Genomic DNA, 23,023 nt, shown 5'->3' with positions numbered 1-23,023 from the left:
TGAATTGAACACCTAAAAATGATTAAAATGGTAAACTTCCTGTTGATTATACTTTAAAAACACAATAAAAAATGCATAAAGGTAGATTTTTATTTTTTAAAGGCAAACAAAACACATTTCCCATAAAAATAAGTATAGATTTCTGACAGAATTATAGTATAAGAAATACTAAAGAAAGTTCTTTGAGGTAGAAGGAAATGATACCAAACAGAAACTCTGATCTGATCTATAAAGCGTAATAGAAATGGTAAAGATATAAGTAAATAAAAGGCTGCCTATTTAAAGCAAGAATTACATGTGTTATGGTCCATAGCATCTGTAGAGGTAATGTATATGACAACTACCTCCTGGAGGCCTGGAGGGGAAGTAAATGGAACCACACACTTCAAGCTTCTTATATTTTACAAGAAGTGATGCAAAAGGAAGCCTAAGTAGATTGTGAAAAGTCAGGGATGTCTGCTGTAATTCTTAATGAATCACTAACTTGTAGTGCAAAGAGGTATAGCTAGAAAGCTAACAAGGAAATTAAAGCAGAATTTTTAAAAGCATTTGATTAATCCAGAAGAAGGCAGGACAGGAAGGACAAAATGAATAAAGAATAGATGGGACAAGCTGAAAATACAGAGCAAAAGGGAGACCTGGTCATATCAATAATTAATGCATTCAATATTAGTGGATTAAACTTTTATATTAAAGTACACGATTGTCAAGAGAAGATGAGGAAGCATGATCCAATTGCATGATGTTAAAAAGACATTTTAGGGGACATCCTTGGTGGCCCACTGCTTAGGACTCTGCCCCTCTACTACAGAGGGGCACAGGTTCAATCCCTGGTCAGAAGATCCTGCATGCCACAAGGTCTGACTCCTCCCCCATAAAAAGACATTTTAAGACATAGATAAGTTGAAGTAACAAGTATGGAAAAATATACACCATGCAGACAGTAACAATAAAATGGCTGAAGAGGCTATACTGAGATCAGATAAAGTACTTTTTTCAAGATAAGGAGTAACACCAGAAATAAAGAGTAATGTCTCATAACTATAAAAGGTGTAATTCATTAAAAGACGTAATGGATCATAGATGTGGCATGTTCCTAAAAATATAGCCCCAAAGTACATGCAGCAAAAATGGGAAAAATTTAAGGGAAAAATAGACACATCAATATAATAATGGATCAGAAAAAGAAACCAGATGGGAAATTAGAAAGATTTATAACTGAATGATAATAAAAGTTTCAAAATTGAAATGATGCAGCTAAAGCATTAATTAAAGGGAAACGCATAAGAATCAGTGAACTACACAGACAACTCGTATTTGGCCTTCCCAGGTGGTGCAGTGGTAAAGAATCCGCCTGCCAATGCAGGAGATGAAAGAGATGCAGGTTCAGTCCCTGGGTCAGGAAGATTCCCTAGAGGGAGGGCACGGCAACCCACTCCAGTATGCTTGCTTGGAACATTTCGTGGACAGAGGATCCTGGCAGGCTACAGTCCATGGGGTCACAAAGAGCCAGAAATGACTGAGTGAATGGGCACACACACAGACAACAGATCCTACTGTATGGCACAGGGAGCTATATTCAATATCCTGGGATAAACCATAATGGAAAAGAAGATAAAAAAGAATGTGTATGTGACTGAGTCACTTTGCTGTACAGCAGAAATTAACACAGTATTGCAAATTAACTACACTGAAATTGGAAAAAAAAGAATCAATGACCTACAGCTGTACTACCCAATATGGTGACAATAGCCACACGTTTTCATTTAGCACTGAAATGTGATTAACGTAACTGAGGAAATGAATTTTTAATTTTACTTCATCTTATCTAATTTTATAATTTAAAAAAATTTATTTTTGGCCGTGCCCCCTGGTATGAAGGATCTTAGTTCCCCAACCAAGAATCGAGCCCATGCCCCCTGCAGTGGAAGCATGGAATCTTAACCACTGGACTACCAGGAGGAGAGTCCCTAAATTTAAGTAATTTAAATTTAAAATGAGAAACTGGAGCAGTGTAAAACATCATTACTTCAGACACATCTTAGTAGCTTTGGTAAGACATATTTTAATTTAGCCATCCAGGGGAATCTTCCTAACCCAGGGATCGAACCCTGGTCTCCTATATTGTAGGCAGACACTTTATCCTCTGAGCCACCAGGGAAGCCCTGCAGTGCATCAGATAGCTATTATTTTAGTTGTGGGAAAAAATTTAATGATATGGAAAAAAGTAAGAACTAAATTTTATAAAAAGTGAAGTATCTTCAATTCAGCTGCCAAATGATTACCTGTAGAATATGAGATTTTTTCCCTAATAATGTCAGAGATCAACTGATTCAAAATTTGAAAAAACTGCAGACTTTTTTGTTGTTGTTGTTTTAGTTTTGAGTTATGTGATACTAGACTAACAATGAATAATATGGGTAAGTTTTGTTTCAAAGGACTTTTACATTTATGAGGAAATGTCAATCCACTGCCTAAAAAGTCAAACTCATGCTGTAGATATTTTTGAATCTTTTACATCCGTAAGAAAAGAATTTCAGGTAGATATGGAAAACCCAATCTTTATTGTGACAGATGGTTCCTTTAGCTGTGTTAGGTCAAAAATTCAAATACTGAAATTTTAAAATAAGGGTTCCATTGCATGACACAAAGTAAAAATATTTATGTTCAGTTTTCTGAAACAGACTATGAAAACTGTCATGGATACAATTGTTAAAATTGCTCAGCATGTACATGAAAATGCTATGAAGCACTGCCAATTTATAGAACTGTTGAAAGATATGGAAGACAATTCAGTGAGCTCATATTTTTTCATTTGAGTTTTGAACAAGTTTTACAATTATTTAATGTACTGTTCATTTCAACTCAAGATTTTCTTGAAACTAAAGGAGTGCTTACAAAATAGTCAACAATCAAAGGCCTAAGGCAGTGTGATTATGTTTTCTCACTGATGTCACACTGCATATGAATGAGCTAATTTGAAGGTCTAAGAAAAGGTTAATATGTGACTTAGCTAAGCAGTTACAAGAATTTATGTTGAGATGAAAACATTTAATAATACAAATCAGTAATAACATTTTTATAGCCAATTAACAATGTTGTGATAGTTTCAGGTGAACAGCAAAGGGCCTCAGCTACACATATACATGTTTCCATTCTCCCTTAAACTCCCCTCACATCCAGGCTGCCCCATAACATCGAGCCGAGTTTCATGTGCTATTCAGTAGGTCCTTGTTGGTAATAACAATTTTATACACTCTTCTAACATGAATCAATATACAGAACACTTTAAAAATAACCAGTAGTAAGGTAAATTGTCCAAAAAAGCTGTAAGAGGAATTTGCAGGACACTTTATTGATACTGAACTTGCTCTTAAATTTATGTAGTCTCCCTTTAAAATAATACTAGTTTACACTAGAGTTTGCAGATGTATTCAACTTGGAGAGGCACAGTTTTCAAACTAATATGCTTTTCTTTAAAGTTAAAGCAATTATCCCCAGAAGATGAAACAGTTTTGTCAATGCAAATGTGATATTAAATGGTTCGTTTTCTTACTGTTTTGAAAATTTTCCTCTGGGTTCTAGATACAAGTCCTTTGACAGATATAGGATTTGCAAATATTTTCCCCCAGTCTATGGCTTTTCATTCTTCTAACAGTGTCAGTGAAGTTTTTTTTTAAATCAAGGCATTGAGGTCAGGGTTTGTGATTTCCCTCATTTAATGGAGATATTTGTTGGTGACAAAGTTTGGCATTAAAAATAGGGTGTTTGGCTTATATTTGGGTGTTTTGCATTCATTAGAGTGGAAATATGGGTGATGTATGTTTGGTGAAAATTAATTAAGGGAAAACACCTGGAGTCAGGAGGCCAGAAGCGGGAAGCTCTATCAGGTACATACAACTCCACATCAGTACAGACCCCTATAGGAAGAGATGCGACTTCCCTGGTGGCTCAGACGGCACAGCGTCTGTCTACAATGCAGGAGACCTGGTTCGATCCCTGGGTGGGGTAGATCTCCTGGAGAAGGAAATGACAAGCCACTCCAGTATTCTTGCCTGGAAAATCCCATGGACGGAGGAGTCTGGTAGGCTACAGTCCATGGGGTCAAAAAGAGTAGGACACGACTGAACGACTTCACTTTAAACCTCCAGTGGAGTGGAGGCGCACACAGTGAGTCCGAGTCCAGATGACTAAGACGCTACTGAGCGACTTCACTTCACTATAGGAAGAGATGTACCTTGCATCGCCAGCAGGGAATGACACTGCTTTATTTCTGCCAGCAGGGGGCAGAAAGATTTTTCCCCTTGCCTGGCAACAGCTCAGCCAATAAAAAGCCACTGTACTTCAAACTCCTCCAATGGACCTTTTGTTTCTAGAAGTCTAGCCCAACTTCCCCTCCTTCTCTATAATAGAAGTTCCCCGTCCTTTGCATAACTGGAGTTGTATGTGGTTCACCATAATTCCCTGTCCTGAATTGCAATTCTTTGCTGCTCCTTTTGCTACCCCTTTTGCTGGTAAAATAACTGGCTGTTTTATTATTTTAGGTTAGCAGTTTACTGATGTTTCTCCTGACAAAATATGCTTTGTCCCTGAAGTGAGAACAAAACAAAGAAAGGAGCCCTGACAGAAAATAATAATGGCAGTTGCATACAAACTCAAGACCCTTGTGCTTTCCCATCTGACTTAGCATTAGAGCTCAGCATCACAGGGATGTATGTTAACATATCCATTCAAATTTAACAATGATGTCAGACTCTCTGATAGAAAAGGAGTTTGATTTGACCAACTGGTTTAACTATGAGAACTGGCACAGCCAATTAGATTGTGTGGCATATATTTTACCTGTACTGAATGAGCTAATTTTGCAGCTCCAAACTTTTGAAGGAAATATTTTGCGATCCCATGGACTGCATCAGGCCAGGCTTCCTGGTCCTTCACCATCTCCCGGAGTTTGCTCAAACTCATGTCCATTGAGTCCATGATACCATCCAACCATCTCACCCTCTGTGGTCCCCTTCTCCTCCTTCAAGCATTTAAGATACAAGTATCTTTCCAAAAAATTAGATTAACAAAGGTCTATATAAATGAACAATATTCTAATTCTCCTAGGCCTTTCTGAGTATATCATGTTAAACAATGTGCCTCTAAGTAAAAGAGTAACTGGTATAATTGGTAGTGTCTGATCTGGGTTCAATCCCTGGGTCAGAAAGATCCCTTGGAGAAGGGAATGGCAACCCACTCCACTAGTCTTGCCTGGAGAATTCCATGGACAGAGGAGCTTGGTGGGCTACAGTCCATGGGGTTGCTGGACACAACTGAGATACTTTCACACTTTTTTCAAAGTCTTTTTAGCCTACCTCCCAGAAAATGAGAAAGTGGTTAATTCCAATAACTTTTGCAACACAGGTGGTTTCAAATTCTTTCCTTTCAACAACAAAAAAAGGAAAATCTAATCAAGTTGTCAGCTGAGAGGTTATTAAAAATAATGTCTGGTGGTGCATCACTATGCTTTTTTTAACATATAGATAGTGCAGACTTTGATGAACAGCACTAAAGAGTATTTCTTGTCATTTCCAGTATTGGAAGTAGCCACAAATTCATATTACCCCGTACCTGTATTTTGATCCCAGGCAATATGGGGTGAAATAAAATATAGGACACTTTTAGTTCATTTCAACAGATAACAGAGATAAGGGTCTGGGTCTCTGCCATTCAGGTATTGCTATGTAAGCCTGCAAGTTCATTTGCCTCTTGGGGACTTTGCTTTTCCAGCTCTTATATGTTATGTGTTTGTCATGCACATAGGACTAGAATAAGAGAGGAGGAAGAGAGAAACCCCACCAGGGCCAGGCGTGCTCCCTCAAGAAAACAGACTTCAGTTATTTTCATCCTGAAGTCTAGCAGGCAATGCGCTTTCAGCCAGCAGGGAGCAGTAAGGAAACAGTGGCACAATTCTGCACTGTAATAACAATTTAAAAATCTAAGGGTGACTTAACTTTGGCTATACCTTAGAGGCATCTGTGTGTGTGTGTGCTCAGTTGTGTCCGACTCTCTGCAGCCCCACAGCCTGTAGTCCACCAGGTTCCTCTGTCCCATGGAGTTTTCCAGGCAAGAATACAGGATCAAACTGGTGTCTCTTGCATCTCTTGCATTGGTAGGTGGATTCTTTACCACTAGAGCCACCTGAGAAGCCCCAGAATCATCTGGGTCAGGCTTTAAAAACTACCCATGCTGGGTTTCCACCCTAGACAAAGAAATCAGCCTTTAAAGCGCTTGCCAGCTACCTGCACCCAGCACTCTTCAATCCCTCACTGCTTGATGGTGTAGCTGAATGACACCTAGTGGGCGCAGCTCAGAAAACACTTCTTGGATCCTCTCCTTTTTCTTCTCCAGAGAGTTGTCCAGGTCGCAATTTATTGGGGGTTGGGGAACATAATGGAGAAGGCACTGGTGACCCACTCCAGTACTCTTGCCTGGAAACTCCCATGGACGGGGGAACCTGGTAGGCTGCAGTCCATGGGATTGCTAAGAGTCGGATATGACTGAGCTACTTCACTTTCACTTTTCACTTTCATGCACTGGAGAAGGAAATGGCAGCCCACCCCAGTGTTATTGCCTGAAGACTCCCAGGGACGGGGGAGCCTGGTGGACTGCCATCTATGGGGTCGCACAGAGTTGGACACGACTGAAGCGACTTAGCAGCAGCAGCAGGGGAACATAAAGCTAATTTGGGGATATCAGCACATTTCTTTCTTTTAAAAAAATTTTATAGTTTTAATGAGCTGGCTTTTCTCTTTTTTAATTGGAGGATAGTTGCTTTACAATACTGTGCTGGTTTCCGCTGTACAACAAGAATAAGCTTTAAAGTATACATATATTCCCCTCCCGCTTGGGCTTCCCTCACATCACAGAGCACTGAGCCAAGCTCCCTTTGATACACAGCAGCTTCCCACTAGCTATCTACTTCACACATGGTAGGGTATATATGCGGCTTCCCTGGTGGTTCAGCGGTAAAGAATCCTCCTGCAATGCAGGAGACAGCAGGTTCCATCCCTGTGTGGGGAAGATCCCCTGGAGGAGGACATGGCAACCCACTCCAGTATCCTTGCCTAAAAAAAATCCCATGGACAGAGGAGCCTGGTGGCCTACAGTTCATGGAGTCACAAACAGTCGGACATGACTCAAGTCACTGAACACTGGCATAAATGTATGTATGTCAACGCTACTCTCTCAATTTCCCCGCCTTCTCCCCTCGCTGTGCCCACAAGTCCGTTCTTTATGCCTGTGTCTTTATTCCCGCCCTGAAAATAGCTTCAACGGTACCATTTTTTTAAGATTCTATACATGTGTGTGTGCGCGTTTGTGTATGCGGTTGTTTTTTGTTCAGTTGCTCAGCTGTGTCCAACTCTTTGCGACCCCATGGACTGCAGCGGGCCAGGCTTCCTGGTCCTTCACCATCTCCCGGAGTTTGCTCAAACTCATGTCCATTGAGTCCACGATACCATCCAACCATCTCACCCTCTGTGGTCCCCTTCTCCTCCTGCCTTTACTCTTTCCCAGCATCAGGGTCTTTTCCAATGAGTCAGCTCTTCAGATCAGGTGGCCAAAGTATTGCAGCTTCAGCTTCAGTCCTTCCAAATTCAGGGTTGATTGGCTGGTGTGTGTGTTAATATACAATATTTGTTTTTCTCTTTCTGACTTACTTCACTCTGTATAACAGGCTTTGGGTCACTACAGCCGGACTCAAATTCCTTTCTGTTTATGGCATCTGCGTGTTTCTAGCCACTTGGGGCGAGCTAATTTCCCAGTGAGCTCGCAGGGGGACGGGAAAAAGGAAACGAGGGTGGACCTGAGCGTCAGCGAAGGAGGAGCGGACAGGCAGAGAGCGAGGGAGGAGCTGGCGAAGGCGTAACCTGGAGCTGGCGGTCCCCACGTGGCCCCGACTTCCGCGCGCCCGCGCCGGTGGGCGGGGGCGGCCTGGGACCATGGCGGGCCTGGACGCGGGCCCGGCGATCCCCGTGTGGCTGGCGGAGGACGACTTGGGCTGCATCATCTGTCACGATCTGCTGGCCTGGCCCGCCACGCTGCCCTGCGGCCACACTTTCTGCCGCGACTGCCTGCTGGACCTGTGGGCCGCGAGTCGCGGCCGCTTCTGCCCCACCTGCCGCGAGGGCGCCCCCCGGCCGCCGCAGCTGCGGAAGAACACAATGCTGGAGGACCTGGCGGACAAGTACAGGCTGGCGGCGCGAGAGCTGGAGGGCCTGAGCCCGTACCCCGGGCCGGAGCCGGGTCCGGCACCTCGCCCGGCGCCCCGACCCGGGCGCCCCACGGCGCAGCTGCGGGTAGGGAGGCGGGACCAGCGGTTGCCCTCTGCCCTCCGCTCATCCGCGCCGCCTGCACCGCGGTACCCACAGGGCGCTTCCTCTCTTCCTGTTTGTTTTTCCTTTCACTTTAGTTTTCTCGGGCTGTACATGGAACCCGTTCTTTGGAAAGTTCAGAGAACTATGAAGAAGCAGGAGAAAAAAAAAATCCAAATCTGAAATCCTATCAACTTAAGTGCTATCTACCCTGGACTATTTCCACTTATTTCCAGTCTTTCTGCAGCCCATCTCTCTGACGATTTTTAATTGTGCTAAAATGTTTACGTTATATAACATAAAATTGCCGTTTAACCATTTTTAAATGTACAGTTCAGTGGCATTATATTCACATTGCTGTGCAATGATCAACGCTATCTAGTTCCAAAACTTTTTCATCACCACAAACAGTAATTCTGTACCCATGAAGCAATGACCTCTCCCTTCCCTCCAGCCCGTGGCACCTTCTCATCTACTTTCTGTCTCTTATGACTTGGCCTACTCTATGTATTTCATACAAGTGGAGTCATGTAGTATTTGCCGCTTCGTTTCTAGCCTTGGCTTCTTTCAGTTGCTATACCATTTTCAAGATTCATTTGTGTTGTAGCATATATCTGAAATTCATAACTTTTTTTTGGAAACTATTCATTCGTTTATTTTCGGTTGCACCGGATCTTTATTGCTATTCTCAGGCTTTCTAGTTGTGAGTGGGGTCTACTGTCTGGTTGCGGTGTGAAGGCTTCTCATTCCGGTGGCTTTTCTTGTTGCTGAGCCTCGGCTCTAAGGCATGCAGGCTACACTAGTTGCGGCTCTCAGGCTCTAGAGCACAGGCTCAGAAGTTGTTGGGCAGGAGCTTAGTTGTTTTGAGGTAGGGGGAATCTTCCCAGACCAGGGATCGAACCCATGTCCCCTAAATTGGCAGGCAGATTCGTATCCACTGGGCCACCAGGGAGGTCCAAACTTCATTCCCTTTTTTGTGGCTGAATGATAATTCCCTTGTTTGATTATACCACTCTTTTTTTTTTTAATCCATTCAAACATTGATGGACATTTGGATTGTTTCCACTTTTTGGTTATCATAAGTAACACTGCAGTGAACATTGGTGTACAGATATCCGAGTTCCTATTTTCTGTTCTTTCCGGTAGGAGCAGAATTGTTGGCCCACGTGACAGGTCTGTGTTTAACTAACTGAGAACAGCCAAACTGCATTCCACACAGCAACAACATTTTGCATTCCCATTAACAAAGTAGAAGAGTTCCAGTTCTCAACTTTTGCTCCAGGGACTTAGGTCTATTTGCTCCTCGTCTGTTAGCCACCGGGACTTAGGGTATTGTCAGTTTACACCATGCTCCTTTGCCCCGGACACCTGCAAGGTTGACTCCTCTTGCAGCATTTCTGAGCAATGCCCGCCACCTCTCTGGGCTGAGCTCCAAGTTAGGTGAAACAAAGATGAATGAGCACCATGTGTCATTCCTTCAGACAGCCCCGCGCCTGGTTAGAACAGGCATATGCAATGGTTTGGGAACCCCGAGCCTGGTTAGAACAGGCATATGCAATGGTTTGGGAATAAGATCTCTTCTGTGTCTTTGGGAAACAGGACCAGAGTTTCATGCTGGAAATTTTCAGTACTGTCACTGAGCCAGGAAGGGAATGAGGTGAGTGCAGGTCAGAATGTCACAAAGCTTCCTACTGCCAGGTTGTGTATTTTTGAGTCAGTGATTGCCAGAGTTCTGCCTCAAAAAGTTGATTCTGACAGTTTTTGCTTGTTTTGTGATGTTTCTGTGTGTGATGTGTTGGGGCAGGCTAGGGACTGATGGAGGGTCAGAAAGCTTGGAGCTATCGACTCCTTTTTTTTTTGTTTTCCAAAAATAATTAATAGACTTTACTTTTTAGAGCAGTTCTAGATTTATAGAAAATTGAGCAGATAGTGCAGAAAGTTCCCTTATTCCCCTCACAGTTTTCCTTATTATTGCTCTCTTGCATTAGTTTGGTTCCTTTGTTACAATTTATGAACCAGTATTTAAAATTTTTATGTATTTTTTTGGCTGCACTGGGTCTTCATTGCTGCCCATGAGCTTTCTCTAGTTGTGTTGAGTCGGGGCTACGCTCTAGTTTCGGTGCTTGCGCTTCTCATTGCGGTGGCTTCTCGTTGTGGAGCAGGGGCTCTAGGGCACAGGGGCTCAGTGGCGGTGGTGCACAGGCTTACTTGCCCCGTGGCGTGTGGAATCTTCCCGGACCAGGGGTCAATCCCCTGCATTGGCAGGTGGATTCTTAACCACTGGACCACCAGGGGAGTCCCGTGAACCAATATTGATACATTGTCATTTACTAAAATCCATAGTTGCAGTTCGCTCTGTGTTGTACCATTCTATGCATTTTGACAAATGCACGAAGTCAGGTATCTGCAGTTATAGTTGTACTGCCTTCAAAACCCCCTGAGCCCCACCTTTGTGTATCCCCTCACCCCCTGCCAACCCCTGGCAACGACTGATTTTTTTTGCTATCTCTTTGGCTTTTCCAGAATGTCATACCATTGGCATCATACAGTATCTAGGTTTCTCAGACTAGTTTCTTTCACTAAACATATTTAAGATTTGTGGCTTGATTGCTCATTTCTTCTTATTGCCAAATAATATTCCATTGCATACATGTCCCACAGTTTTTCTATTCACCTTTTAATGGACATATTGGTTGCTTCCTTTTTTTTCCCCCCTTATAATTAAAGCTGTTTTCTTCTTTTTGGTTATAAATACAGCGTTGGAAGTTCCCTGGAGGTATAGTGGTTAGGATTCAGCGCTTTCACTGCCGTGGCCCAGGTTCTATCCCTGGTCGGGACTGAGACCCTACAAGCCAAGCGGTGTGGCCGCAGATGAATAAATACAGCATTATCCCTCAGGTCCTTAAAACTATTTGTTAGTATAGTGACTGAATATACTTTGCATTGGCTTTCAGATTACAATTGTCTGTGGATGGTAGGATATTGGATGATTTAAAATGTTTCTTCTTTCAATTCTGTGCATTTTCTACATTCATCACGATAAGTGTGCAGTTTTATGGATAGAAAAAGCACCAACACTTATTTATAAAAGTTTTTAATTTGCTCAGGTGTCTAGATAAGGGCTCCACTCCAGAATTCCAGCTGCCAGAATGTTTAGGAGTGAGACCTGGATATACAAGAGCAGTGTTACTAGTGGTCAGCCACCTTCCTCTGAAAATTAGTCTGCATATGGCTTCTGAAACACATGCTATTTTGAGGGACGTAAGTGCTTCTTAGAGATGAAAAATTAGTTCCAGTTTGTGAGGTTCCATGATAATTTAAAAAGTGAGAGCTGTCCCCCCAAAGTTATTAAAAACTCTGGTTTATTTAGAGTAGAATAATGAAAATCTTGTATTTCTGTGGTTCTATGTAGGACCACTTTGGGAGGTAGTTCAGATTTCTCCAATGACTTCTGGGCCCCGCCTGCCTCTGATGATGGTCACCAGGTCTTGAGGTTGTTGCCAGAATATGTTGGTGGCCAAACTTCCTCCCACTCTCAGCCAGGCAGCTGCACAGATGAAGCTCTGGAAGCGGAGTTGTTTAGCATTCTCATCTGAATGTTTCTTTAAATGTGAAGGACGCCGATAAACAAAAAGAGCTTGCATCTGTACAGCAATCTAGAATCTCCACAATCCTTTCCTAGTAGATGCTTTTCACTGTTAAAGGGAACTAGGGGTGGTCGCTTTAATTTTTAAAAGGAGTGGTGAAGACACAGGATTAGTCAGAGGTGAGAGTGGAGCTAAAGCCTGAGCTAAATGCCTTCCACTCAACTTACCAGCTGCCACCTGCACCAAATCTCCAGGCTCCCACCCTGCTTCCTCTCTGACTTCCCCAGTTCAAAATAACCCCAGTCTTCCCTTCATGCCTCACTCCCACCCCCAACTCCCCGGCCCCATCTGATGGATGAACGCTGCTTCCCTGTTACGGCTACTGGACAACCAGGAGGGGGACGTGGGAATGCGGAAAGTCCGAGGACTTCACCTCCTTTTCCTCTAGACATTTTTCTCACTTCCTTTATCCAGTGTTTACAGCTCCCTCTGTCTAGAGCTGGTTCCCGGGTCCAGCTTTGTGTTCTGCTTTGCTCTTTTAAAGGTGGAGGCACCGAGGAGTGTCACAGAAGTTGACCGGGAGCTGGCAAAGCTGGTGGAACGGCTTATAGATATTGTCAGGAACCTTCAGGGTCCGAGACACCTCCCAGAATCTGAACCAGATAAAGAAGTGAGCATTCTGGCTATGGTAGGCTCATCTGGGAGAAGAAAGGATGTGCCAGGGGGTGGGGCTAGGGACAACTCCCTGGAACCGCTGGGAAGCAAGATGAATATGTTTGCCCTTGAAGGATGCGCTAAATCCCAATCTTTCACCTTGCTCTTCACTACCCAACACAGATAATTGGGAGTTTGGAATGTTTGAGGTGAGGTGTGAAGGCATCCATCCTTACCACTCCACGTAACCGGCTTACTCCCCAAAGATCACCAGTGACCTCTATACAAATCCTCCAGACCTTCTAGCTTTTATTCTCATTGGCCTTTCAGCCGCCTATGACATAGTTGACCACAGCATCATTCTCTTTTTTTTAAATTTTTTAAAAATTCTGTATGATTTTTAAAAGTTACACTTCATTTACAGTTGTTACAAAATATCGGCTATGTTCCCAGTGTTGCACAACACATCCTGGTAGCCTGTCTCACACCCAGTAGTTTTTACCGCTCACTCCCCTGCCCCCGTATTGCCTCTCTTCCCCTCTCTCCCCACTGATTTGTTTGGTTTTTAATATTTATATATATTTAATATATATATTTACAAAACACTGTGTAATAGCTGAATATATTTAAAAGAAAATGTGTTTTTGAAACCTGTTCTGCTATGACCAGAGATAAAAGATCTTTTTCTTCCCCCTTTTTTCTTTTTAAAACAGTTTTATTTTTGGAGTACAGTTGCTTCGCAGTGTTGTGTTTGTTTCTGCTGTACAACACAGTGAATCAGCTACACGAATACATATACTCCCCCCTCTCTCTTGAGCCTCCCTCCCGTCCCCCTCCCATCCCACCCCTCTAGGTCATTAGAGAGCACCCAGCTGAGCTCCCTGTGATATACAGCAACCTCCCACTAGCTATTGCTAACCACAGATTTGTTTTCTGTATATCAGTGAGTCTGCTGCTTCTCACAACTTCATTCTTGAAGCTTTCTTTCCCCTTAGCTCTGAGATACGAGTCTTCCAGTTTTCCCCCATGTCCCTCTGGCTGCTCTTTTTCCGTCTGTCTGGCAGGTTTACTCTCCTCTGCTAAGCAGTGAAATGCTGGGATTCCTCAAGGCTGAGTTGTAGGTCACTGTCTCTTCCCCTCCGATGGCCCTGTCCACACCTGTGGCTTTCATTACCCACCCTGGGCACAAACGTAGCTTCAGTCTGGACCCTCCTCTGATCTGGTGTCTTCCTTCTCGTCTTTTCCTCTTGGCATCTCAGAGGCACATCACACTTAATCCATCCTGAGCTGTCTCTCCTCTAGGTACCCCGTCTGAGCAGCTGACCCTGTAACCATTCCAAGTGCCCAAGTCAGAAAGCTGAGGATCATGTTGCCCTCCTCCATCACCTGGCTTAACATCTCTTGAACCTATTTACTATTCTGGAGCTCCTTAAAAACATCTCTAATCCAATCCTATGACCATCTCTGATCTGGATTTCTACCAAAGCCTCCTAATCACTCCGTTCTGTTCCCACTATAGAGTCACACTGCTTCTCATCACGGGGCCCATACCATGGAATGTTCTTCTTTTCCCCTGTCATGTAGGTCATGCCTGCTCATCCTTGAGACCTCGACTAGATTATCACTTCCTTGAAGAAGCCTTCACTGATTTCCTTGAACAAGTCAAGTTCCCTTACTAAGGCTCTCATGTGTGTGATTCCATGTACCTTTCATTTGCAGCAGTTGTCAGACTTGTGACTTGATAGTGATTGATACCATAATTTATTGTCTTTCATTCCTCTTCCTAAGCACTGGACTCTAAGCTCTAGGAGGGCAGAGACCTTGATGACTTTTGTTCTTTTGTTCATTTTTGTTTTCCCAGGCCTGGCACAGTGCTGGGGACATAGTAAGTGCTCAGTAAATACCCAGAGTATTTGAATGAGTGAATAAATGGGTCCTCAGGGATGCAGTGTGTTGGGGCAGAAAGTCTGAGAGTTTGTCAGTCCTGATGTGGTTTCTCACTAGTGTTATGACCTTGGGCCAGTCATTTCATCTTTCTGAGTCTCAGGCTTCTATCTGTAAAACAACAACACAAATGATCTGTGGCCTGCTCCTCATTGGTTTAATGGGGAGATTTTTTTTTAAATATCTTGTTTTAAAATGTCCTTAAGCAATGTGAAAATGTGGGACAATCAAATTAACTGTGGCAATTTAGTTAACTAACCCTAACCCTAACCCTGGAAATGGCGACCTATTCCAGTATTCTTTCCTAGAAAATTCCATGGATAGAGGAGGCTGATGGGTTACAGTCCATGGGGTCGGACAGGACTGAGCACACACACACACACACACACACACACAGCCCTAACCTTCTTTTGCAAAACGGGGGTAACAAACCTATCTTGGAAGGTTGTTAGGCAGTTAGAGGTGAGCAGTGGAAAATACGCAAGAGGTGGTACCTACTCCTGTTATGACTGACGAAAAGAATGGGAAATGGATTTTCCTAAGTTGGGAAGGAAAGTCAAGTGCTGGAGGTAGGAAGGTGGTGAGCAGATGAGAGGCTGTGCTGGGGAAAAACAGGAACTGAAGGTAAAGAAAAGCAGAGAGTGTGTGTTGGAGGCCCCAGAGACTGGATGCAGGCCGCATGATTGCCTTGGCCCAGGGGAAGAGTTATTATGATAAGATGATAGCAGTCGGGGGAAGACTATTTCAGCCTCCGTGGCTTATCTTAGTGACTATCTGTATTATTTATTTTGTAAGGCCCCTATAAGATGGGCCTAAAACTTTAAAACTTTGGGGGGGGGTATGAGCTAAGAATTCTGTATCTGTTGTACAAAATACTGGAAAATACATAGCAGTTTAAGACCCACAACCCATCCATAATCCCATCACCCAGAAATCGCTACTCTCTAATATTATTGCCATGATAATGTATTCCAGATTGTTTTCAAGGCACGTATTTTGAGGGCCTAATTATATTTTGAAAAACCTGTTGGGAGGTAAGTAGAAAATTATAGATGGTTGGCAGAACTGGAATATATTTGATGCATTCTTTAGAAGGTTTTCTTTCTTTCTTCTTTTTCCCTCTCCCTTCCCCCTCCCTCTCTCTCCCTTTCTTTCATTCTGTTCTTATTCATCAATAGACTTTGTTGGAAGGGGTGGACCTTTCCTTGGCTTCTCCCAAAGTGAGTTCCAGCCCACCTGAGCCAAAAATGAAAGATATTCTCCGTGACCTAGAAGAGATCCAAGAAAAATTACGAGAAAACTTCGCGCAGAAAGGGGCCCTTGAAGAACAGACACAGGGTGAGTTGCTGTTATTTGGTAGAGGAGGTTTGATTATGGAAGGTTGGCCAGTGTCCCACGGCTTCGTTTTGAGGGAACAGGATCTCTGAGCCCAGCTGCGTGTTCCCTGGGATGTGAATGAGGAAGGAGTGGGCTGAGCTATTTTTGTGGCTGGATGTGTTTTTGGACCTGACTGGAGGTGTGACATAACACAGGCCCTTAATAGACAGAAACTCATTTTCTAAGACCTATAAATCCAGAACCTAGACCTGATTTTGCTAGCTCACTGCACACCTGTGTTATTCTACTTGAGGAGATTCAGAAATAGGCGGCTTTTTAATTTTTCACTAGTAAATGTCTTATTAATGAAGAATGCAACTTTGTGTACAGTTCTATTCAACTATAATCTCTGGTGGGTGTGTTAACATGTTAAGTAGTAACAACGTAGATTATAACAGAACTTTGCTGGTGTCCCAGTGGGTAAGAATCCACCTGCCAGTGCAGGGGAAACTGGTTCAATCCCAGGTCAGGGAACTAAGATCCCACGTGCTGAGAAGCAACTAAGCCTGTGCAATACAACTACTTAGCCTCTGCTCTAGAGCCCAAGAACCGTGACAATTGACACCCGCACGCCCTAGAACAAGAAAAGTCACCACGGTGAGAAGCCTGAGACCGCAGTGAAAGAGTAGCCCCCATTCACTGCAACTTCAGAAATAAAATAGTTTTTAAAAAAATTTAACTTAGAAAATTCAAGTATGTCTTAGCGAGTACAATTTTTATTATCTTGGCTATTTTATTTTAATTTTTTTAAGCTCATTCCGCTGTAGGGGAAAAAGGAGTCTTTTTTGGGGGGAGGCGGGGATGGTGTCAAGGCACATGGAGTCTTAGTTTCCCTGACCTGGGACAGAACTTGCAAACCCTGCACTGGAAACTCAGAGTCTTAACCATGGGACTGCCAGTTGTCGTTGTGGCCTCCAGGGAAGCCCCTGTTTCGGGTGTTTTGATTTTGATTGTTTGGACCAGTCCAGGGCAGCTTTAAAACACAGGATCTGAATATTTCCTGAAATATCATTCCCTGAAGTTCTCACAAGATTGTTTTTAAGACAATAGATTAGCTGTTCTTCAAGTCCGCACTTTAACAGCTGCTAAGCAATTTGGCCTCCTCACAATGATTTCCTTTGACCCTATGTAAATAGATGGGGAAACAGTGGAAACAGTGTCAGACTTTATTTTTTTGGGCTCTGAAATCACTGCAGATGGTGACTGCAGCTATGAAATTAAAAGACACTTACTCCTTGGAAGAAAAGTTATGACCAACCTAGATAGTATATTCAAAAGCAGAGACATTACTTTGCTGACTAAGGTCCATCTAGTCAAGGCTATGGTTTTTCCAGTGGTCACGTATGGATGTGAGAGTTGGACTGTGAAGAAGGCTGAGCGCCGAAGAATTGATGCTTTTGAACTGTGGTGTTGGAGAAGACTCTTGAGAGTCCCTTGGACTGCAAGGAGATCCAACCAGTCCATTGTGAAGGAGATCAACCCTGGGATTTCTTTGGAAGGAATGCTGCTAAAGCTGAAACTCCAGTACTTTGGCCACCTCATGCGAAGAGTTGACTCATTGGAAAAGACTCTGATGCTGGGAGGGATTGGGGTCAGGAGGAGAAGGGGATGACAGAGGATGAGATGGCTGGATGGCATCACTGACTCGATGGACGTGAGTCTGAGTGAACTCCGAGAGTTGGTGATGGACAGGGAGGCCTGGCGTGCTGCGATTCATGGGGTCGCAGAGTCAGACACGACTGAGCGACTGAACTGAACTGAACTGAACTGAAATAGACCATGAGCTGCTGTGGAAATCATGCAGCCTAAACGGCACAGTGTTTCTCGAGGCATGGCCCAGGGCTCTTGTATAACACTAGAAAGAATGCAGATAATCTCCAGTTTGTTAGCCTATGTTGTTGTTTGTTTTTTTTTTTAATGTGTTTTTCCTGATTTTGATATCAATATTATGCTCACTTCGTATTATTAATTAAAAATCTTCTCACCCTTAAAAAATGAAAATTCAGAATCCAGGCCCCGTTGCCAAACTATTGAGCTAGAATCTCTGGGACTAAGTACCAAGGATTTGTATTTGTACCAACTTTGCAGGAGATTTTAATGCACACTACAGTTTTGATGACCATTTTGGGCTTACCCAGTATGGGTGATTATTTGTAATACAAATTTAATTATTGAGGAGTGCAGTTGCCCCTTGAACCCATGAGGATTAGGGGCACCAAATGCCCATGAAGCTGAAAATCTGACTATAACTTTTCACTGCCCCAGAACTTAACTACCAGTAGCCTACTGTTGACTGGAAGCCATACTACAGCATGAACAGTTGATTAACACATACTTCGTATGTTTTGTGTACAATACACTATGTTCTTACAGTAAAGTTGGTTAGAATAAAAGAAAATGTTATTAAGAAAAGCATAAGGAAGAGAAAATACATTTACAGCACTGTACTGTATCTGTCTATACCGTAAGTTTACATCATCTGACTGAGGTTCAGTTTATGCTGCTGTCACTTCAGGATACAAATGGGGAAGATTTCACCTTCATAGTCCATGTCCTAGCATCTCCCTTACTTTCCCTTCTGCCACTTACTGTGGTCATTGTAAGCACACAGTAGCTTTAAGGTAATAATAACATTTAGCACAGTTTGGGGTTAGCGCGTGCTCAGTCACTCAGTCACGTCCAGCTCTTTGCAACCCCATGGGTTGTACCCTGCCAGGTTCCTCTATCCATGGGATTGTCCTGGCTAGAATCCTGGAAGGGATTGCCATTTCCTCCTCCAGGGGATCTTCCTAATCCAGGGATTGAAGCCTTTTCTCCTGAGACTCCTGCATTGGCAGGTGGATTCTTTACCACTGAGCCACCTGACAAGCCTTGGGATTAGCAGGTATAACTATTATATATAGGATGGATAAACAACAAGGCCCTACTGTATAGCGAGGGAACTATATTCAGTTGCCAGTGATGAATCATAACGGAAAAGAATATGAACAAGAATATATATATGCATACATGAATCACTTTGTTGTATAGTAGAAATTAACACTGGAGAAGGGAATGGCACCCCACTCCAGTACTCTTGCCTGGAAAATCCCATGGACGGACGAGCCTGGTAGGCTGTAGTCCATGGGGTTGCTAAGAGTCGGACACGACTGAGCGACTTCCCTTTCACTTTTCACTTTCATGCATTGGAGAAGGAAACGCCAGTCCATTCCAGGGTCCTTGCCTGGAGAATCCCAGGGACGGGGGAGCCTGGTGGGCTTCCGTCTATGGGGTTGCACAGAGTCGGACACGACTGAAGCGACTTAGCAGCAGCAGCAGCAGCAGAAATTAACACAACACTAAAGCAACTATACTTCAATAAAATGAAAACAGAACTTAAGTATATTGAGAGGAAATAGGTATCAGCAGTTGTGATGAGTCTCATATCAACTCATGTTTCCCAGTTTAATAATGATTTAAAGCATTGACCTGAAGTCATGGAGATTCTGGGGGTGAGGGTGCTGTGATCTCCTAGAACCATATTAGTTAATTTATTTGATAGATATGCATGAAATACTTCCTATGTACCTGGCAATGGGCAATGTAGAATACAGAGATGAATAAAATCTCTGCCAGCAAGGAGCTTAGGACTCAGTGGGGGGAAAAAGTCCACAGTAAGAACATGGGACTGGATACACCTAAGCTGGATGTGCTGCCTGATCAAATGCTGATGATGAGAAAGACAAGCTGTATGTGTTGATCACTATGTTTGGATATCTTCTACGTGCATTTTTTTTTTTTTGGATGGGACTGTCTCCCTCTCCTAATATTTTTGATTCCATAGTTGAACTCCCAGAAGTTCCATCTTCTTCCTCATGCCCACTGCCTGACCAGAGCCGCTTTGCACCCAAGAAGGCTTCCTCGTTTGCTCGATGTAAGTATATGATCTGCCTACAACTTGGGTTTGGCTTGGCGGAGCAAGGAGCTGCCTTTGTGTCCATCTCTCTGCTGTTAGACCCCTTGGCTAGTTCCTCTACACCTGGTCCCTCCCCATGGGGAGCTGATAACAAAGGCAAAAGGGGTTGAAGACTCCCAAATTCCAGGTTGAGCCAGACCAATGAGTTCTCAGAACCCTGGCAACCTTTGGGCATTCATGCCAGAGGCACCACTTACAGCCAACTGCCAATGCCCCAACCTGGCTAAACTACTATCACTGCCCCAGTCTGGAATAATCCTTGAGGGCACAGATCCTGGAGCCAACTGCTCCACTCACTAGGCTGTCTGATCTTGGAGAAGTCATGTAATCTCTCAGAGCCTCAGTTCCCTCATCTGTAAGATGGAGATAGTAGTACTTACTTCCTTGTGGGATTGTCATCAGGGTAAGTGAGCAAACGTGTGTAAATATGAGTTTCAGTAGGAATGCCGAGTATTAGCAGTTATTTACTCCCTTAGTGGAAAACAGTATGGAATATACAAAATGAATAAGACATAAGCCTTAATCAGGAAGCTTAGTGTAACCAGAGAGATGTAAATAGCCATAATCATCAATCACTCTACTACAGATAGAAAATGGTTAAGTATCACTAGTGATCAGGTAAAGCATTAGGGGAAAAGCAAGAGGTGACTTTCGTGGGGTGGGCTTCACAGACAGCTTCCTGAAAGAAGGCTAAGTAGAAATGAAGGTAGGAGAGGGGAGTATTGTTACTAGAACAGTATCAGGGGTATGTATAACAAGCTTCCACTGTAAGTTGACATTCCGACTGTAATGCTAATATAAGAAAAACTGGATCGCATTCAAAGATACACAGCTGCTTTTCGCTATTTGAGGACCTCGTAGCATGAACCATCAGAGCTGACTGGTCATGTTCTGTTTTTTCCCCCCAGGGGCCATCAGTCCAACCTTTGAGCTTGAGAGCCTCTCCTGTAATCTAAAGGTGTCTGTGGATCACCGGACAGTGACTGTGTCTGACTTCCCAATGTTCTATGCCTGGAGTCCCGAGAGGTTTGCCTCCAGCCAGGCTTTATGTTCCCAGCCTCTCTCTTCTGGGCAGCATTACTGGGAAGTGGACACTCAGCATTGTAGCCACTGGGCAGTCGGGGTGGCTTCACGGGGGATGAAGCGTGACCAGATCCTGGGAAGGACCACAGACTCCTGGTGTGTAGAGTGGAAAGGGACCAGTGAGCTCTCTGCGTGGTGCATGGTCAAGGAAACTGTCCTCGGCTCAGACAAACCTAGTGTGGTGGGCATCTGGCTGGACCTTGAGGAGGGAAAACTTGCCTTCTATTCCGAGGCAGATCAGGCGAAGCCTCTGTTTGAGTGCCCAGTCTCTGTCTCTTTTCCTCTACACCCTGCCTTCTGGCTGTATGGCTTATACCCTGGAAATTCTCTGACCATAAGGCAAATAAATGTGTAAACATTCCCCGGGGGTTAAAACACATCGATTTCCTCGTCTCTCTGACTTTTAGCCGGGTGGCCACTTAAGAATCCCTCTTCCAGCACTCCCCTGGTGGTCCAGACAGTTTGGAATTCACCTGCCAAAGCAGGGGACACGGGTTCAATCCCTGAATCTCGAAAGATCCCACACGCCACAGAGCAACTAAGCCAGTGTGCCACATCTACTGAGCGCTGGAGCCGTGGAGCCCATGCTCGGCCACAAGAGAAGCCACCACAATGAGAAGACCACACACCCCAAGGAAGAGTAACTCCGGCTCACCGCAACTGGAGAAAGCCTGCACACAGCAACCAAGACCCTGCGTGGCCAAAAATAATTTTTAAAAATAAAGAAATTGCAAACAATAAAGGAATGAACTTTTAAAGTTAAGGGATGCATAGTAACTGTTTAATTCGGCTAATTTGCACTGTTCAAACCCTGCGCGGTCCAAAGAAAGGATAGGCTCTTGAGTAGGAGATAAAATCTAAGCCCTTGGAATATCCTGCCTTATAAGATTGTCTTTATCGGAGGCCCTTGGCCCACACAGTATCAGCTTGATCTCTGGAGGAGCTGGAAACTAAGATCAGCCATATGAGCAGTGATTCTGCCTACAGAATAAAGTGACTCAGTCGTGTCCGACTCTTTGCAACCCCATGGACTGTAGCCTGCCAGGCTCCTCCATCCATGGGATTTTCCAGGCAAGAATGCTGGAGTGGGTTGCCATTTCCTTCTCCAGGGATTCTTCCTGACCCAGGGATTGAACCCAGATCTCCCTCATTGCAGGCAGACTCTTGATCATCTGAGCCGCCGGGGAATCTGCCTACTGTGGGCCAATCCAGGCCTTGGACACCGAGTCTTGGATGTGCTTTCCTCATTGGCAGTATTCCACGTGTATTGTCACACATCATCCTGGGAGAACTAAGCTACAGCCCTATAACGCCACTGAGAGAAGGGTGGGGTCTCCCAACCCCTCCCTTGTGTGCCTTTTTCTATTCCTGGTTTTAACCTGTATCCTTTCATTGTAATAAACTGCAATCACAAGTATAGCAGCTTTGCTGAATTCTGTGAGTCCTTCTAGTGAGTCACTGACAATGAGATTGATTTTAGGGGACCTCCTCCCCACCCACAGGGGGCATGCTATCAAGCAAACATTCAGTGGCTTCAAACAACACACATTTATAATCTCAAAGCTTCTATGGGCCAGAGTCAGGGTAGGCTTAGCTGAGGCTTCTGTTCTGGAGTCTTGAAAGCTGCTGTCAGAGTGTGAACTAGGGCCGCTGACAGGGAGGCTCCCCTGGGGAAGGACTTGCTTCCAAGCTCACGTGGTTGTCGGCAGCATTCAGTTCCTTGTGGGTTGTCAGACTGAGGACCCCAGTTCCTTACCCAGTGGGCCTTTGCAACATAGCTGCTTACTTCATCAAAGCCAACAGGGAGATCAAATCTCCCAAAAGGTGGACATTCACTCTTTTAAAAACTTTAATTTTTTAAAAAATCGTTAATTTTTAATGGAACCGTAATTGCTTTATAATACTGGTTCGGTTTCTGCCATACATTCAGGAGGGAGGGGACATTCAAGAGGGAGGGGACCTGTGGCTAATTCATGCTGATGTGTGGTAGAAATGTTTTTTAATTTACTTAGTTTTGGCTGCGTTGGGTCTTCATTGCTGCGTGTGGTCTTCTCTAGTTGTGGTGC

At 43.9% G+C, this 23,023-nt stretch overlaps 1 protein-coding gene across 2 annotated transcripts; it reads left to right on the top strand.

Moving 5' to 3' along the window:
- Positions 1-7,985: 7,985 nt before the first annotated feature.
- On the top strand, positions 7,986-22,320 carry RNF135 (ring finger protein 135). 2 transcript variants are annotated; one of them, XM_068976710.1, is made up of 5 exons: positions 7,986-8,342; positions 12,489-12,632; positions 15,721-15,880; positions 19,743-19,832; positions 20,783-22,320. In XM_068976710.1, exons 1-5 carry the CDS (start codon positions 7,986-7,988, stop codon positions 21,310-21,312), a joined length of 1,281 nt encoding a protein of 426 aa, XP_068832811.1. In that variant the 3' UTR covers positions 21,313-22,320. The 2 variants fall into 2 exon arrangements, with proteins under 2 accessions (XP_068832811.1, XP_068832812.1); XM_068976711.1 differs by having other exon boundaries at positions 15,721-15,898; positions 19,755-19,832.
- The last annotated feature ends 703 nt before the right edge of the window (positions 22,321-23,023 follow it).

The sequence above is a fragment of the Capricornis sumatraensis genome, chromosome 8, assembly GCF_032405125.1.
Source record: "Capricornis sumatraensis isolate serow.1 chromosome 8, serow.2, whole genome shotgun sequence".
Lineage (NCBI taxonomy): Eukaryota > Metazoa > Chordata > Mammalia > Artiodactyla > Bovidae > Capricornis > Capricornis sumatraensis.
Note: the sequence above shows the minus strand (reverse complement) of the source record. Positions and strands in the feature narration are given on the sequence as shown.